The sequence below is a fragment of the Limulus polyphemus genome, unplaced genomic scaffold, assembly GCF_000517525.1.
Source record: "Limulus polyphemus unplaced genomic scaffold, Limulus_polyphemus-2.1.2 Scaffold5068, whole genome shotgun sequence".
NCBI classification, from domain to species: domain Eukaryota; kingdom Metazoa; phylum Arthropoda; class Merostomata; order Xiphosura; family Limulidae; genus Limulus; species Limulus polyphemus.
Genome location: NW_013670678.1, coordinates 54,526 through 72,617, shown reverse-complemented (window position 1 = coordinate 72,617; position 18,092 = coordinate 54,526). Strand labels below are relative to the sequence as shown.

The window sequence follows — 18,092 nt, the reverse complement described above, 5'->3', positions numbered from 1 at the left end:
GAACGAAAAAGATGGTAATCTGATGGTGCCACTTCTGGAGAATATGGTAGACGTGCATTGTCGTGGAGAAGAACACCTTTCCGACTGACGAGAGAAGAGCGTTTCTGATGAAGAGCTTGATTTAAACGTTCCATTTGCTGACTATAGATCTCTGCATTGACAGTTCTCTGTGGATTAAGGAGTTCGAAATTAATTACTTCTTTGATGTCCCACAAATGCAAAGCACCACTTTCTGTGGATGGAGTCTAGGATATGAGGTCGGAAGTGGTTTTTTATCTAGGAGTGAGCCATTGTTTTTGGCATTTAATATTCGCATAGAGAATCCATTTTTCATCACCGGTGACAGTTCTGTCCAAAAATGGTTCACGCGCATTACGCGCCAGAAGAGACGAAGCACCGTTCACACGTTGGAGACGATAATCATCGGAGAGTTAGTGAGGCACCCAAAAGTGTGTTGTCTTGGGTTAGACTCAACAAGCGTCTTCAGAGCAACAATATCAATTCCAACATGTCGGCCCCTGCCATCACAGTTTTAAGGCTAAAGTCACCTGAACGAAATTTGCTGAACCATCGTTGACACTTACGAACGTTCAAAACATTTCCATAAACTTCTTTGATATTCTTTGTGGCTACAGAGGCTTTGTTTCCCTTCTTGTAATCAAACAGCATTACATGCTCAATATGTAATACACATTATATAGGCTACACTAACGTGACGTTTAGGCGGTTTGTTTAATTATTATACGTGATGTACGTGTTTTGTAGGTGGTTAAGGAGAGTGTTCCAAAACGCGATAATAATTTCTAATACACATCGCATGAACATGTTTACTAACTGCAGTGATTAAAACAAAGTACAGTATAAAAATAATATAAAAAAAGTCTGAATGCACGTCTATTTATTTGATGGCCCGACATGGCCAGGTGGTTAGGGCGCTCGACTTGCAATTTGAAGGTCGCGAGTTCAAACCCTCGTCCCACCAAACAAGCTCAACCTTTCAGCCGTGGGGCGTTATATTGTTACGGTCAATCCTTTGGTGAATTCGTTGGTAAAAGAGTAGCCCAAGAGTTGGCGGTGGGTGGTGATGACTAGCTACCTTCCCTCTAGTCCTACACTGCTAAATTAGGGACGGCTAGCGCAGATAGCCCTCGTGTAGCTTTGCGCGAAATTCAAAACAAACAGATTATTTTTTGGATAAACATAATGATGAAATGCATTTTAAACAAATGGAAGAGTACAGAAGGTGGTGAAATATGAAATATACTTTTGCTATCAAGATCGAAAATTCTCGCAAACTCACATTTCTTTGTGGCGAAAACACAAAGTTAAAACAAATATATTTATGTTAATATATTTACAAGTAATACATTTTTAACCTTTGGTAAATGTGAAAAATAAGCAAGACGTGTAAGAAACCAGTTACTGAAACTTAATAAAAGGATAGTAAAATATAAAGAGCATATAACAATTTTACAGAGTTTTTATTTTAATCATTATAGGTTTACATCGAATAACAAACACGTGCGCTCAACAGTCTACATGCTTGTTTAGGGAGGAGGGGAAAACGCAAGCTTTTCTTTTTGAAGTTTACAGTTATAATCAGAAAATGCCAAATATTAAGGTATTTGGGGGTTCTTCTCACCAAGATCTTGCACAGAAGATAGTTTATAGACTTGGAATCGAGATAGGGAAAGTGGTCTTAAAAAAATTCAGTAACCAAGAAACAAGGTAAGTCGTCGGCCTTTTAGTTTTATTTCATCAATTTATGTTTCGTGGTGAACTTCGTACCTTTATTATGCAACCTAGTCTTAAACCTACATCAATTATCTCTATTAACACTGATTTTGAAGCCCTAATTATTAACAATTTGAGAGAAACCTTATAAACGAGTGTGTCACAATTGTGTTCAGGGGTGAGAAAATTCATCTCTTTCACCGTGAGTACTAATATCTTGACAGTTAGTACTACTAGTTACTTAAAATCATAAATATAAATATAATTACTAGTTACTTGTAAGTTAGTATAATGTTTGCAGATGTCTTGAACTGGTAGTGAAACTTTATTACAAATGTACATTTAGAGAAGCGTATGTCATCATCAGGTACATGAATAGGTAGTGTCATAAGTGAAAGAAACTTTATTACCAATGTACAACATTTCTTTCACTACCATTTCAAGCCATCTCCAAACTTTATTTCCAAAAGGTGGGTTCTTCATCATCAAATTTAAGTAAGTATAACTATAAGTTAAAAAATTACTTACTTGTAAGTTGTGAACATTTTTTATTTGTATATACAACCAGTCCTCAAATGTTTCATTGGATAATTGTTCTGAAACTTACAAACTTGGTCATGTCACAAGTGTATGACTGATGGAAATCTTTCCCATTTAAATATAGATGCAGTTAAAACGAATAGAAATAGATATGTAATAAGATGAGACTGATGAAATTAAGGAGAAACTATTCACCAAGATAATTAATTTGACTATTAATGACGTTTGTAATTATGAGACATTTCAATTTTAGGCACATAGATTGGGAAAATAGATTTTTAGAAACAATTTAGATGGTTTTCTTCACCAGTTAGTTAGAGAACCTACTGGGAACAATGCTATTTGAGATACATTCTTCACTTCTAGTAAAGAAATCTGGGTACAAATGATCATTGCTTAATTAGATTTGATGTTTTGCTGCTTACAGAGATAATGAGAGTTTGATTCCAAATTTCAAAAAAAGCAAATTTTGAAGAGATTAGACAAAAATTATCTGCTGTAAGTTGGGAAAGTAATTACTTGTAGATACTAATTAATTGTGGAAAATTTTTTAAAATAAATTCTTAATTATTCAAGATAGGCTTGTTCATTATAGATAAATAAGGGTAGCTTCAAGAAAAAAAAAAACAGTTTTGCACATAAAGGGTATAAAGGGTAAAATCAAAGAAAAGCATTATAAATATAAGTAATAAAAATTGACTGTGATGATGTGAAATTTGGAGGATTATAAAAGGTTAAGAGAGTTGGTCAAATAGCAAATTAGGAAATCAAAAAAATATATGAAAAAAGGTTAGCTGAAAGTCTAAAAATTAATAGTAAGGATTTCTTCAAATACATTATGGGTGACAAAAATGTTAGAATGGGAGTAAGGCCTTTGAATCGTGATACAGAAAGGCTAATATATGATGATTATTGATGGCTTGGTTATTAAATTCTATTTTCTCTTCAGTTTTTACTAAAGAAGATTTAAAGAATATTCCTCATCCTGAACATTTGCTAAGTTGAACAAGATGATCACATTTATTCTGAGCTTATTCAGAAAAAGACTATAAAAAAAACTGGGAAGTTTAAAGGATGATAAAACTCCTGGACCAGGTAATATTTAACCAAGGATTTTGATAGATGTTGAAGATTGGATATGTGAGCAACTTTTTACTATTTTTCTAAGCCTTTGAATAGTAGGCTAATGATATTTCTCTTTTCAAGGGAGGTAATAAAAATTGTCCCAGTAATCATAGGTTTACTATTAGTTTTACATCAGTGGTGTTTTTGACACTCTTTGAAGAGGTTACTGCTTATACAGATGAGGGTACTGGTTTGATTTTGTTTTATCTTGAGTTTCAGAAAGCATTTTACAAGATGTCACATAAATGGCTTGTTAAAAATTATCTGTAGGTGTGGAGGATAGGCTGTGTCATTGGATAGAAAGCTGGCAAGGTGGAAGATAGCAGAGTTATATATGAAGTTTAGTCAAACTGGATTAATATTAAGAATGGAGTACCTCAGGGCTTAGTGTTAATACCTTTGCTTTTTTAATTTACATCAATCACATAGATGAATGAATGGTCAATAGATTCTATTTGCTGATAACATTAAAGATTTGGGCATTGTTGGCTGTGAGGAGGATGCTACTGCCTTACAAAAGGATTAGGATTATTTGTTGAGTTGGGTGAATATATGATATATTACTTTTAATTATAATAAATGCAAGGTAATGGATGTGAGATATCACAGTTTAGTATATACGTTGGGTGTAAAATAACCTTAATAGTGTTATGAAAGAAAAACAAATCATGGTGTTCTAGTTCATCAGTATCTTAAGCTATCTAAGCAATGTGTTGTAGCTAGTGGCAGGGAAAATAGGATTTTAGGTTGTATCTACAGGACCCCCAGCAGCACAGTGGTATGTCTGTGGATTTATACCACTAGAAACAGGGTTTCAATACCTGTGGTGGTAGCTCATTGAGTTGCTTTGTGCTTAACTACAAACAAATAAACATGTATGTACAGAAATATAGGATACAAGTCAAAAGAGGTTATAATGCCATTGTATAGGTCATTAGTTAGGTCAAATTTGGAGTACTGTGTTCATTCTTTGATGCTTTACTTTTGGGAGGATATTGAATTCTTGGAAAGGGTTCAGAGGAGGGCTGCTAGCTAGGATGGAAAAATCGGAATACAAGGACAGATTAAAATCTCTGAACTTGTTTTCACTTACAAAAAGAAGAGTTAGGGGGATGTGATTGAGGTGTTTTTGGTTGTTATGAATATTGATAATGTTGATGAATTATTTTTGTTTATATTTAACTGTGAGAATGGTAAGACTAGGGGACACTAGTATAAATTTTGGCAGGGTAGGAGTCGTCTTCAGCTAAGATGGCTAAATTTTTCTAACCTTTGGAATGGGTTGCCTTCAGATGTGGTAGATGCACTTAATTTGAAGGAGTTAAAGGGAAAATTGATAAGTATTTGGATGATAAGGGTTGCTTTTGAGATTTTTAGTGCTTAACTTAAATTAGTAGATAGAATAGCTTAGATGGACCAAAACGTCCCTTGTTCTTTAATGCCATATTTATAGTTGGATGGTTTGTTGAGTGCTTAATTACTGAGCATTCTGATGCAGACCTTTTCTCTGGAAAAAATATTTCAAGCTCTAAGCTTGTGAGGGGTGTAGTGTGATGACATGCTTTATTATTTCTATACTAGGTCAAATGCTTATTAAACTTTTCTTGGATTTACTTGTGTAAATATACTTGGGTTCTTTGGTTTGCTTTGTAAGTTTGCAGATGTGACTTGTTGCTTTATATTTTCATCATAAGTTCTAGACTTGTAAAGAAATGTTATAGTGAAGTGGGAGTACGTTTGGGAATATAATCTATTTCACAATGCATATGAAATGAATTATGATACAAATATATATCTTTACATCTTATTACTTTTATTTTTTGTCATTATGGTGTTTAGCTGTGGTCTGTGAGTATTAAACACTAAGAGCTACATTTAATTATTAAATAAGTTAATAGATCATAAACTATCCCTGTAATATAACTTTTACATTCCTGGAGTCATTCTAATAGCCCTAATTTGAATCCTTTCCAATAATTCAGTATCCTTTCTTAGATAAGGAGACAAAACAGTAGACACAGAGTATTCCAAATAAGGCCTAATTAGTGATTTGTATAGAGAGCTAATTACCCCTTTGCACTTTGTCACTATGTCTATAAGAACACCCTAAAATTATTACAGGATTTACTGCTGGCAACAGAGTTCTGCTTCAGTGGTTTGAGTAACTTATCCACCACTATGCCAAGACCTTTTCTTCAGACACTTTGTTGAGCTGGTTCTCATCTGTATAAAATATGTAATTCAATTTATAATAACCCAGGTTCATTATTTTGTACTTACTATAATTAAAGGTAATTTGCTAAATATTTATTTGGTTCAACTTACCAGTTGATGTAGGTCATTCTGTAATGCCTCAATAACTTCAATACGGGAAGAAATATCTGAGCTTAATGGTATGAATGTACTTAATGTAAACAAGTAAAGAAAAAATTTTCCAAAAAGGGAGTAAATATAGGGATGGCTAATGTCAATCCTTCAAAAACAATGCAAAGAAGGTAGTAGGGATGGTATTTGCATTATCCCTAAATAATAGCACAGGCATACAGTGTCATAGAATGTTAACAGACAATTAATAGGATAAATTAAAACTCAGTTGTTATTGAATAGTTATATATTGCTATATGTTAATTCTTACTTGTGCTATTATGTAGGGATGATGCAAGTGTCATCACTGATATCTTGTTTGCATTGTTTTTGAAGGATTGATATTAGCCATCTCTACATTTACTTCCTTTTTTGAAAAGTTTTTTCCTTACTTGTTAGCTTGTTTTTTTAATGCAGTGTTTCAATAGATGTAGGAAGGTTGTATTTATAACCAAGTTCTAAATACAATGAGGTTCCAATGTAGTATTTATTGTTTATCTGTTATTGGCTGGTAATTCCTGTTTCATCCTGTACTTAAGCTTTTTAAAGGAACACCAAATTTCTGTAAGAAAGCTAACTTCAAGGGGTAATTATAACATCATTTACACTAGAATTATGATTTTTTACAAATTACTACTAGTTATTAATAATACTTATAAATGTGGACACTCCATCTGAAACTATGTCACTTCAGTTAAATTTGTTGACAACATTGTTTTGGTTTATGAGGTATCATGTAATAAAAAAAAAAAAGCAGAATGAGGAACAAGAAATTCAAGCTTTTTTGCTGTGATATTGACAGACATTCCCAGAACTTGTAACTTGTTCATTACAAAGGTATAAAAGGAAATACTGTATATTACTGAGAAGTTCTGATGACCTATAGAGGAGATATTTAAAATACCATTTTGATGAACAATTCAAGCCATTCCTATATAGGCAGTGCTATTGCCTGCCTGATAAAAAAGAACAAAGGACCAAGCACTAATCCCTGAGGTCTAAAGTAATTCACTAGTAATAAGGGTCCAGTTTGACTGGACTCCATTAATAATATTCTTTCTTCCATCCAATCACCCTATACACTAATTAACTAGTCTTTCTCCAACTCCTACCCATGTAATTTGATTAGTTAACCTTTTGTATAGTATCTTATTAGAAATATTTTGAAAATCTAAGTACATCATGTCCAAACCCTTTTTCTCATTCAGGTAAAGAGTAATGTCCATAAAGAAAAAGGTAACAGATTACTAAACAATATTTCACTTTGGTGAATCCATGTGGGCTTTTATTTATATCATATATCACTAAATGATTTTATAAAACTTTTGTCATCAGACTAACATTTTTCCCACTACAGAAGTAAATCTAACTTGCCTAAAACAATGAATAAATTTTAGATAATAATATTGTAGTAGCTCAGACATCCTTTGTGATGTCAGTTTTGGTTTTCTTGCTCAATATATTTTGTAAACATCTTTGTGAAATTTCTGTATTTTTATAAATTATGTTTACCTATTGCAAACTCCAACTTGTCTTTAGTACATACTTGTTATAAAATTTTAAGTAGACAAGTTTCTGTACTACTTTTCAGTGTTGAGATAGGGGAGTCTGTGAGAGGAGAAGATGTATACATTATCCAAAGTGGATGTGGGGAAGTTAATGACAACTTGATGGAGTTACTGATTATGATCAATGCTTGTAAAATAGCCTCAGCATCAAGAGTCACAGCTGTTATTCCCTGCTTTCCTTATGCTCGGCAAGATAAGAAAGACAAGGTAAAGATAATTTCTAAAATTATCCATTTTACTTTTTACCTAAAATGGAATTTATTTAATTAATTATTGCACCACATGTTCTATGTAGAAGAGAACATTATAAACACACTACAGTTACTATTTTACAGTGAGTATTGTGCATAAGCTCATGATACTGAAATTCCTTCAAAATTTGTGCAAGAAAGCACCTGACAAGTTGTAATCAAGAGAATCTGTGGAGAAGAGAGCAAGAAATTTACATATGATAGTGAAAAAAACAACAAAATTGGGTCTAATATCCCATGGACAGTTGTGCAGGTGAGGAATATAACTTAAAAAGTAAAATTGTAATATATTCTATTTTACAAGAGTCCTGATAAGTAGACTTGAAAATTTGTCATTAGAGGCACATTACCAATTGATAAGAATGTGGAAGGATACAAGCTCAAACCATGAGTGGTAGGAGGGATAAATATACCAGCAGAATGGTACAAATAGGTAACTTTTGTAATCATGAATAACAAATAAATTTATCCATGTCAGTCAACCAATAAAGGCATGACCTCAAGATATACTTAGGAGAAACTCCATCAGTGCTTTATATAAAAATTCCTCACCAAGGCAATATTCTAGCATTAAAGCTGGATAAGTCAAGGTATGAAAGCAAAGTAAAATATCAAATGGACAAATTTAAGACAGGAATCTAAATGTACTTTTGATAGGGAAAAAAGTATTAAATTGTGAAAATGAGGAAGTTGAGAAGAAAAACATAAAGCTTCAAAGGATGGAGGTCTTGAGTTGTTCACTCTCACATAAGGGGGTCCTGGACTGAAAATGTTTGAGAATCTCTGTTCTAGAGGTGTAATGTTATACTTGAAGTTTGCACCTTCATTATCTTTTTCCCTGTAGTGGGGGGGATCCAAAAACCTCAGCAACTGTTACAAATACTAATACACTTAAAAATAAGTACTTAATGTGATTCCATTTACATTTTATAATAACAAATTTATTTTTTATTGAAGAGGTTACAGAAGAGAGGTAGTAAAACAAATTCTTATGTCTGGTGTCACCAATGTAAAAACAAAATAATCAGATATAAAATATCTTCACTGTATTTTTAAAACTATTTGCTACAAAAGATAGTATGTTTAAAATACAAATGTATTGTCACCAGGGTTTGAAATTAATGCCAGCAAATTACTGGTTCATGTTGCTGTTTTGCTAGTAAAATGTAGTAGACACTAGAAAGAAATTGCATTTGAGTATCAGTACATCTGTCTGTGTTTCAGTCACTTATATTGCAAGATTCTAAGTACAGAATTTTATTATAATTGTGGTTGACAATTGTTTCACTTACTGGCATCATGTCAATTTTGCTATCCCTATGTGACCTGCACAACATATCCAGGCCAAGTGTCAGGAAATGGTTATAGTCAGACTACAGGTTGAACTTGGTTGATTGACAAGTTATGGGCCAGCCAGCTAGCTGTGTACCATCTGGCCTCTTCAGTGCAGGTTTGCTAGTAGAGTGGTTAGAAATACTATATCCAAGTGGTTATTTCTTGGAGATAATAATAAAATAGAAATCACTCAAAGTACAGACATTTCTACCACATTCCCCTTCATACATCCATGATTAATACAAATGTTAGGCCTGTTGGATTCTTGTACTTTGTAGCTTTTAATGTTTAAAACTATAACTTTATAGTAAAATACTATAATATTTGATATTTTGAAATATTTTAAAGAAAAAATCACAGAAAAATTATTAATAGGATATAAACATACTTATTGATATTTAATACATGAAATATTTAATTTTGACACAGTTACAGTTAATTTTAGGGAATAATAATGTTAAGGTTGAGATTTTGTAAAGTTGAAGTTCATTCCAGACAATTGTTGAACTCTGTCCCTATTTCCATCCTTCTAAAGCTGTCTAGTTTATTATTTTCTAATTGTGCTTTTAACTACTGTTGTATTACCATGTGCTCTCTAGGTCCCATGAATGTACTGTTAGGCTGTATTCAAATATTTGATTTGCAATTCCCATAATTTTTTTTAAACAAAACTCACCCAAAAAGTGCCCTTTACTTAATGTATAACATAAGTTATTTTTTTTGTATATTTGAATGGTGTATTTTCTTGCAGTAAAATTCATGTAGTAAAAATATTTGATTTTCAGAGCCGGGCACCAATATCAGCCAAGCTAGTAGCCAATATGTTATCAGTTGCAGGAGCAGATCATATCATCACAATGGATCTCCATGCCTCTCAGATCCAGGTAAGTAAGTTGACTTTTTTTTTTTAGTGTGAGTGTTGTCAGGAATGACCGTGTGATTTACATTTGTATTAAATAAGGTTTCCTGATCTTGCAAAATGGTGTGTTTATGGCATGGATTTTTCACACAGGAACTTCATTGAAAAATGCACATTTATTTAAGGATGGAATGAATTTACAAAATGACATAGGTCATCAGATGGAGACATAAAGCCAACTAGGGCTAGAGAAGTTCACTTAATACATATTCAGGTGGGATTAGTTGGAGAAATAACTAGAAAGTTTTTCTTGTTGGGAGTAAACCACAAACAATAAAGACAAAGAAGATTGATTTACTACAACTATATGCATGATGTACTTCATGGGCTTTCTCTACAATTTTGACACATGGAACTAGTCAAAAGTGTATCGATTTTGTCAAATGACTAATCAAGTTAGGCTAATTTAGTATAAAAGTTAGAGGCATAATATCTGTTAATTATATGTAAAAAGATGGTAGAATACTAGTGAACAAACTTAATGCATTGGTTGTCCTGCATATAAAAAGGGTGTCCTTTCATAAGTAAAAATAAAATCACTCGCAGTAATGTCAGGATATGCATGTGCGAGCACACACACACAAAACTTTAAAAGGTTATATCAAATGTCTGATTGATATGAAGTTCCTTATTAAGATCAATACCACGACATTGTTGACACAATGTTGTGTATTCACTCATGCCTCATCAAACAATTTGGGCCTACCCCTCGGATATACTGTAAAATGCTTGTCAACATTCCACGAAAAAGAGACGAGAACAAAAACATTGATACAAATGTTTTATTTTGTTTTGACAGTTTGAATAATTACCATAAACAAGTCAGCTCAGTTAAAATAGTGGGATACAGTAATGGGATCACTACCAGAATCCCTCAAAAAATACTACAGCAAAAATAATGCCAGGGTCATTTACAAGAGTCCCATAGGTAGAATTTAATAAATTAAAAAAAAAGCACTTCAATGTCAATGAAAAACTTTATTTACAATGTACACTACATGTTTACCTTCTGTAAGTGGAGAAGAGCATGTTAATGTTCAATGAAAAACTTTATTTACAATGTACACTACATGTTAACCTTCTGCAAGTGGAGAAGAGCATGTTAATGTTCAATGAAAAACTTTATTTACAATGTACAGTACATGTTTACATTCTGCAAGTGGAGAAGAGCATGTTAATGTTCAATGAAAAACTTTATTTACAATGTACACTACATGTTTACCTTCTGTAAGTGGAGAAGAGCATGTTAATGTTCAATGAAAAACTTTATTTACAATGTACACTACATGTTTACCTTCTGCAAGTGGAAAAGAGCATGCTGATGTTCAATGAAAAACTTTATTTACAATGTACACTACATGTTTACCTTCTGCAAGTGGAAAAGAGCATGTTAATGTTCAATGAAAAACTTTATTTACAAAGTACACTACATGTTTACCTTCTGCAAGTGGAAGAAAGCATGTCAGTGTTTAATGAAAAACTTTATTTACAATGTACACTACATGTTTACCTTCTGCAAGTGGAAAAGAGCATGTTAATGTTCAATGAAAAACTTTATTTACAATTTATGCTGCATATAGTTTCTCTTTATGATATTTTATCAGTGTCGAAGAAGTTAAGGGCACTTTTGTGCTCAACGAAAATGTATTATTTGTAATGTACACTACACGTTACTTACCCTCAACAAGTGTTAAATTAGGACAATATGCAAGAGGATAAAATGAACAACTTTTTCAATAAGCATGAAAATATCTTCTGTTTTTAAGGTATCAATACTTAAAAGTGACTACTTGATTTCTTGTTTTCCTTTATGATTTATTTTGGTCCAATTAACATGTTTATAAACAGATTATAGTAAGAACCTGCTTGGGTACCAACTACTAAACTTTGATATCTTACAAATTATTTTCAAGCAGAAATTAAAGAAACACCTTGAAGATTTTAAATTTTAAACTACTTGTCATTTGATGTCATTTGTCTCAAATATGTGCAGCACTCAAGCAATATGAAAACATTGTCATATAACAGACAAGATTTTATAATTTTATTTTGCTTTTGGGGATAATATTAAACTATATGAGACCAGTCGTGCTAAACTTCCCCTATTTTCTTTCTGGAATGACTGCATATTATAACAGAAAACCACAATTGTTTATCCTGAGTAGCTTAAAGCTTGTAACAGTATATATTTATTTATACTTAAATTTTATTGTTTTATTGCCCTTTGAACCATGTTTAACTAGTATTCGCACCATATAAATTGCAAATCATATGGGGAATGTACAGCTCATGTTATGATATTGAATTACATAATGCATGGACTACTTGCGAGTTTACCTCATGAAAATTATTATTATTATTATTAATATTATTTATTTTAATTTATCTAACCCAAAAAGTTTTCAATTTTTACATTTTAGTTACTTTTATAACAATAAATAAAAAATACACATGAAAACCAAAAATAAATTACTTACCAGTGTCTTTTTTTTTTTTCTGCTGTCGACTGTCAATAAAACTTAATTCTACTTTTTTATACTAATGGTACTATTACATTAAATAATTTTTATTTAATTAGATAATGCACCAAAGAACACAGAATAATAACATGCAAAAAGGAAACAATGTCCCATAACTATTACTATTTTTCTTGTTTTCTAACCGTGGGACAGAACCATTAAAAATTCAGCTAAAAGTCAACGTGTTTCTTGTAGGAATAAAGGTTTAACTTGAAGGAAAATAGGCAATTCTCTGTACAGAAAACATAATACAATACATCATTTGATAGAGAACTTTGGCTTTTTGTTGGTTATAAGTAATATAGTCTTGTATGTCAGAGAGACTATCGGCAAGTTCTGAAAGAGAGAATATGACAGGTGGGTGTGGTAAGAGGGGGTCTGATTTTTAATTTTATTGCCCTTTAATTAAATAAGATTGAAGACTATGTAAATTATGCTTTGCCTGAGCAATGGCAACAGTATAATGAATAATATACATTAAATTTTGTACTTCTCAGAGAGGTGGTAAAAATTTAGAGAAGAGGGAAGAAAAGAATAACAAACATCACAGTTTTCATACCAGGAAAGATTGAGAATTTAAAAAAAATATTTCCTTATAAAATTAAGAACTTAAAACTTAAATAATATTAAACTGGTTTATTATCTACATTCTAATACTGAGTTTATTCCTACATATTGATGATAAAGTAGTTTAATTAAATTTTGAATGTAACTCTGTGAAAGGTTGTAACATATGCACTTTGACCTACTCGAGGTGAAAAGGTTAACCATGTGGTACTTTCACATGACTTTATTTTTGTGCAATTTATTGTCATTGATGAAGCCTGTTAGAAGTTGATGGTGGACAGCTCTGTGTAAACTGTATACTGTTTAGTTCATTGTGGTACAAAGTTCAAAGCAAATACTTGTACTTGCCTTGCATATGGGGTGTTTTACAGTGTATATTTAGTCAAATCTCATGCATCCTGACAAATTCTCATGTGTACGGGACTTGGAAGTTTGGGTTAACTAGAACCATGCAAAGGTCTGAATCTTGGCTGTGATGGTCTTAGTGATTCACCATGTCACTGAGCCACTAATTTCATGTTGTTGTTGAACAGTTTGACTTTTGTCTTCTGAGAAAGAGATGGTAAGATCCATATAGGTTGGAGAGATTTGAAGACGAATCTGGCTTTGTTGATTTGTGATCTGGTGTTTTTATCTGTGCCTCCATCTTTTGAGGTGACACTTGCCAACTTCTTCTATACTGTCTACATTGAGCAGCTCTGGGTTCTGTTGTCTGTTGTTGATTCTCATCATCTTGGTCTTGTTAACGTTTATGCGCAGCCCAGTTTTTGTATCTTCCTCAGCAAGTTGTTGAGTCTCGGATTGCATGTTCTGCTGCTTGTGGGACAGGAGACATAGATCATCCGCAAGATCGAAATCTTCAAGGTGATTCATGAATGTCCACTGGATGCCTGTCTTTGTGTTGTTGGTAGTCTGCCTTATCACCCAGTTTATAACAATCAGGAATATTGTTGGTGAAAGCAAACATCTCTGCCTGACGTTGATCTGAACCGTAAAGAGCTCTGAAAGTTTTCCATTGTATAACCTTGTAAATGAATATCAAAAAGTTTTTCAGCAAAACTTTATATTTTATCTGCTATTTTCTCTACCCTAACACTAAATGCTACAAAATTTGCAATGTAGAGGAAAATGAAAAGATGAAAAATATAAAATAAATCTAAATTACCTTTTTTTTTTCTTTCTAGAATAACTGCACATTGTAATAGACAATCACACTGTTTATTCTTACAACTAAAGCTAATACTTTTCAGAGTTGTCACTCATTTATCTTGTTGCTTTATGGTTGTACTGTATACTCTCTCAGAGTACAGCAAAAGCTATTATCACAGAGAGACAGCTTTGTATAAACAAACAGTCAAGTTACCAGTACATTCATCAAATTACATAGTTATGCTCCTGATGTGCATGTGCTATCTTGAGTATTTTTATTTTTTGTTTCACTAAGTTTTTTATCTAACCTAATATATTTCTAATCTCTACATTTTATTAACTTTTATGAAAGTAAATAAAAATTTACATAAAAATTAAGAAATTTAGTACAATTGTAGTAGGACATAAAATTTATATTCTTTTCAAATATACAACTAAGAGCATAAAATATTAACACCTACTGAATAATGTCCTAAAACTGCTGTAATTTAACAGGTTTTTTTAACTAAACTATAAGTGGGTTAAAATAATTCTGTTAGTTGGTTGAGGTGAGCTTGGTACTAGTAAAAATTAAATTGTGTATTAAGTAATTTTAAATCTGTTGTCAGAATGAGTTCATCTTATAGAGAATTCATTAAATTAAAATTTTCTCTTCCTATTGGTTATAAATATTCCAATAGCAAATCTTGGAGAAAATTATTGACATTTTGTTTTAAAAGATAGAATGTGATAGGAGGGGTATGGCATTAAGATTTGACTTTCTTTCATATATCTCAGTAAATCAAGGAGATTAGAGGTTATAAGTTTATCTTATGGCTTAGAAATATTTATATGTATGTAATTTTTCCCAAACTTAGAAGATCATAGAAGGGAAAAAAAATCTAAAATGGGCAATTTGGAACAAAGAAGTGTCGCGTGATAACAGAGAAGTGAATATTGAGAATGTCTTCAAATATATCATTTTGAAACTAAGAAATTTATACTTATTTTACAATTAAAATTATAAACTACATTTTGATGCCAAGTTTATTATCATACATTGATAATGAAGCTGTTTAATTAAGTTTTAAGTGTAACTATAAAAAGTTTTGACATGTACACTTTGATCCTACCTGATGTTATAGGGTTAAACATTGTAAATTTTGAATAACCTTTTCTCTTGTTTTGATCTTTTCAAAGAAGGCACATCATTTTAATTTTCTTGGCTTAAAAGAATGTCAAAAAGGCAATCACCTACCAGAGAATGTCTGTGAGAAGCTTTATAAAATGGTTGCTGTATGTTTCTGTTACATAAGGTTTTAAACTAATATCATAGAAGCTTTAATGAGAAAAACAATAAAAATAAACATTTTTATTACTGAGATATTTTTTGCTTCGTTTATATGACATTATGTTGATTAATTTATGAGATTTTCAAGTCACTTCAAAATATCAGTTCATGTTGTATCTCACTGCCTTTAGTTGATTATCAGTCCTTGGCTTGGTTAAAAAATGTTTCTTAAAATTTTTGTCAAAATTTATCTTAATATATGCGCACCTTACTTGTATATAAGATGTATAAAGCATTAATTTCATTTAATATGCTTTTACCTTTTATATTTGTTGCTGATGTATTTTAAGAATAGTACTTCATATTTCTTTTTAGCCATAGTACAGCGGCTCATAGAATTGAGTTTTTCAAGTACAAGCTTTTAGCTCATAGCTCCATTATCTCTTGATCGATTTGACATGTAATTACAGTTTTGGATTCAGGAGGTCAAATCCATTTGAATGATGTATTTGAACACACCCAAGGTCTCATAGATTAATTTATTCTAATCTTGCTTAAAAGAATTTCAATTTGAGAGTAGGCTGGTAAAAATCTTGATGAGTAATAAAATTTAATCAGATATACGTGTATCCCATGCTTGGTATTGTTGGTGCACAAAAGTACAGCTAATAAAAAGGAAAAAAGGTCTCATAGATTAATTTACTCTAATCCTGCTGTCTAAAAGAATTTCAAGTGCTGCGGCTGTTGAGGATTCTCTTTTGTTAGTATTATACATAGCTTGTGTGCTAGATAATTCAGAAGAATACATTAGTAACATCAGTGCCACATGTTCTTCAAATGCTTTATAAACATAGGTTCACTGTGTTAAGTAAAATACAATTAACACCATAAATATATTTATTTAACTTGTATACTAAACAGTGTTAAGTTGTCAATTTACACCATTTTCCTCTCATTTGATAGATATCTAAATATGTAGAAATTGAATGATATTTTCATTCATATTAACATATTTTTTTCTTGCCATTCATGTGCTTATTACACTAAATTCTGTAATTATAGATATTTCATTAGGTTTTATGGTGCATATGATGTAAAAAAAATTAAAATGAATGTTTGGGCCAGATCAGGTATATGATTTTAAGAAGTCAAGCATTATATTTTATATCTGATTTCTGAGGGAGTACCACAAAGCAGACAAAATTTATTGTTTCTGATGCTATTTCTCTCAAAGGTTGTCAGTTAATAGTAACAGTCATTTGAGTTTAGAGTAAATACAGAACATTTATGTCAGAATATTCATATAAATTAGAAAGGTTAGAATAAACATTATACCCTTCTCTTTAATCTGTAGTATTAAAAATATATTTTAGGGAAATTCTGGTGTCTCAAATAAAATGAAGCTTAGGTAGGCCTGTCATATATAAACATACTATGTGTCTTCTATCTCCTTGTATTAATATTGTAAATTTTCAAATTTGTTACATGTTCAGTTTTCACAAAACACACTGGTCAAAAGGATCATTAAGTTATTAGTACTCTACCTATTTTTCTGAGTCATTTACTACTCTTACCTTCTCGCAGGAAAGATAGCTGCAAAATCACTCTTAGTATGTGAAATTAGTTATCTTTCTTACTAGCAGTCAAGAAACCTCTAAGTAATGACCATTGATGTGGGTAGTGCTGGTCACTTAGGGTAAGTCTAGAATTAAAGATCTAAGTAATTAATGTGAGAATTACCAGAGATAGACTTGTTTACAATCTGAGTTAGGGCCTTCACTCTTGGCAAATATAATACATTTTAACTGTGTGTTTTTTTTTTAATGAAGAATATTTATTGTGTTTTTACATTTGTGTTCAGTCTCTCTTTATTTCTCTTGAACTCCGTAAAGAGAGTACAAAATTGTTTTGCAGTAAATATATTGATGAATCTCCCAATTATCAGTGGTCCTATCTTGTCACTGAAAGTACCATAAACTTAAGGGAAAATCAAAGCAGAGTTATAAATCAAATTAGAACAACATGAAATTTGAGGTATGAACTGAAAAAGAAGGTGCTTATAGATTTTACATGACATTTAAAAAGTTATATTTTATTGCTCATCCATTAGTAACTCTTAAATATCTATGATATGAAAAATTAAATGACAGTATTGTAAACCTGATGAATTGGAAAAGGTCTTCTTATTTCAAATAGAAATGGATAAAGATATTATATTTTGTTTTACCGTTAAAATGTGAAGTCATTGTAACAAAATCTCAATTTTTTTTTTTTATGTACAAATAAAATATGACTTGGATGATATTTTATGTCAAAGTTTGTTATAGTTTTTCTCAACAAACTTTTATATAATAAAACAGTTTTGTATGTATGTATGTTTTTTGTATGTATTTATGTATTTTATCTCATTTCTGCAATCACTAGAAAGTTCATGATGAAATTTAAACTTCATGCATTGTTGTAACTACTCTTAAAATCTGTAAAATCTTTACTCAGTAAAATTTGATATGCCACTTTCACATGTTGAACTGCTTGTAAATGTAAAATCTGATATGTCAGTTTCACACGCACAGTTGAAACTGCTTGTATTAGGTCGTCAAGAAATTAATGTTGCATTTTGGAACAAAAAATGTACATCACTTATAATAGTTAGATGAGCTGCCTAAATGTCATGTTAGTGTAGCCTATATAATGTGTAAAGTTTAATATGCTCTAATCACTTATAGTGATGGCACACAATGAGACATACAT

At 31.4% G+C, this 18,092-nt stretch overlaps 1 protein-coding gene across 1 annotated transcript in view; it reads left to right on the top strand.

Moving 5' to 3' along the window:
* Nucleotides 1-1,493: 1,493 nt before the first annotated feature.
* Nucleotides 1,494-18,092, top strand: part of LOC106472079 (ribose-phosphate pyrophosphokinase 2) — a 26,622-nt gene continuing 10,023 nt past the window's right edge. The window contains exons 1-3 of the mRNA XM_013932709.2: nucleotides 1,494-1,728; nucleotides 7,355-7,538; nucleotides 9,703-9,801. Coding sequence (XP_013788163.1) covers nucleotides 1,607-1,728; nucleotides 7,355-7,538; nucleotides 9,703-9,801 — 405 coding nt within the window. The 5' untranslated portion in view covers nucleotides 1,494-1,606. The remainder of the gene's footprint in view (nucleotides 1,729-7,354; nucleotides 7,539-9,702; nucleotides 9,802-18,092) is intronic.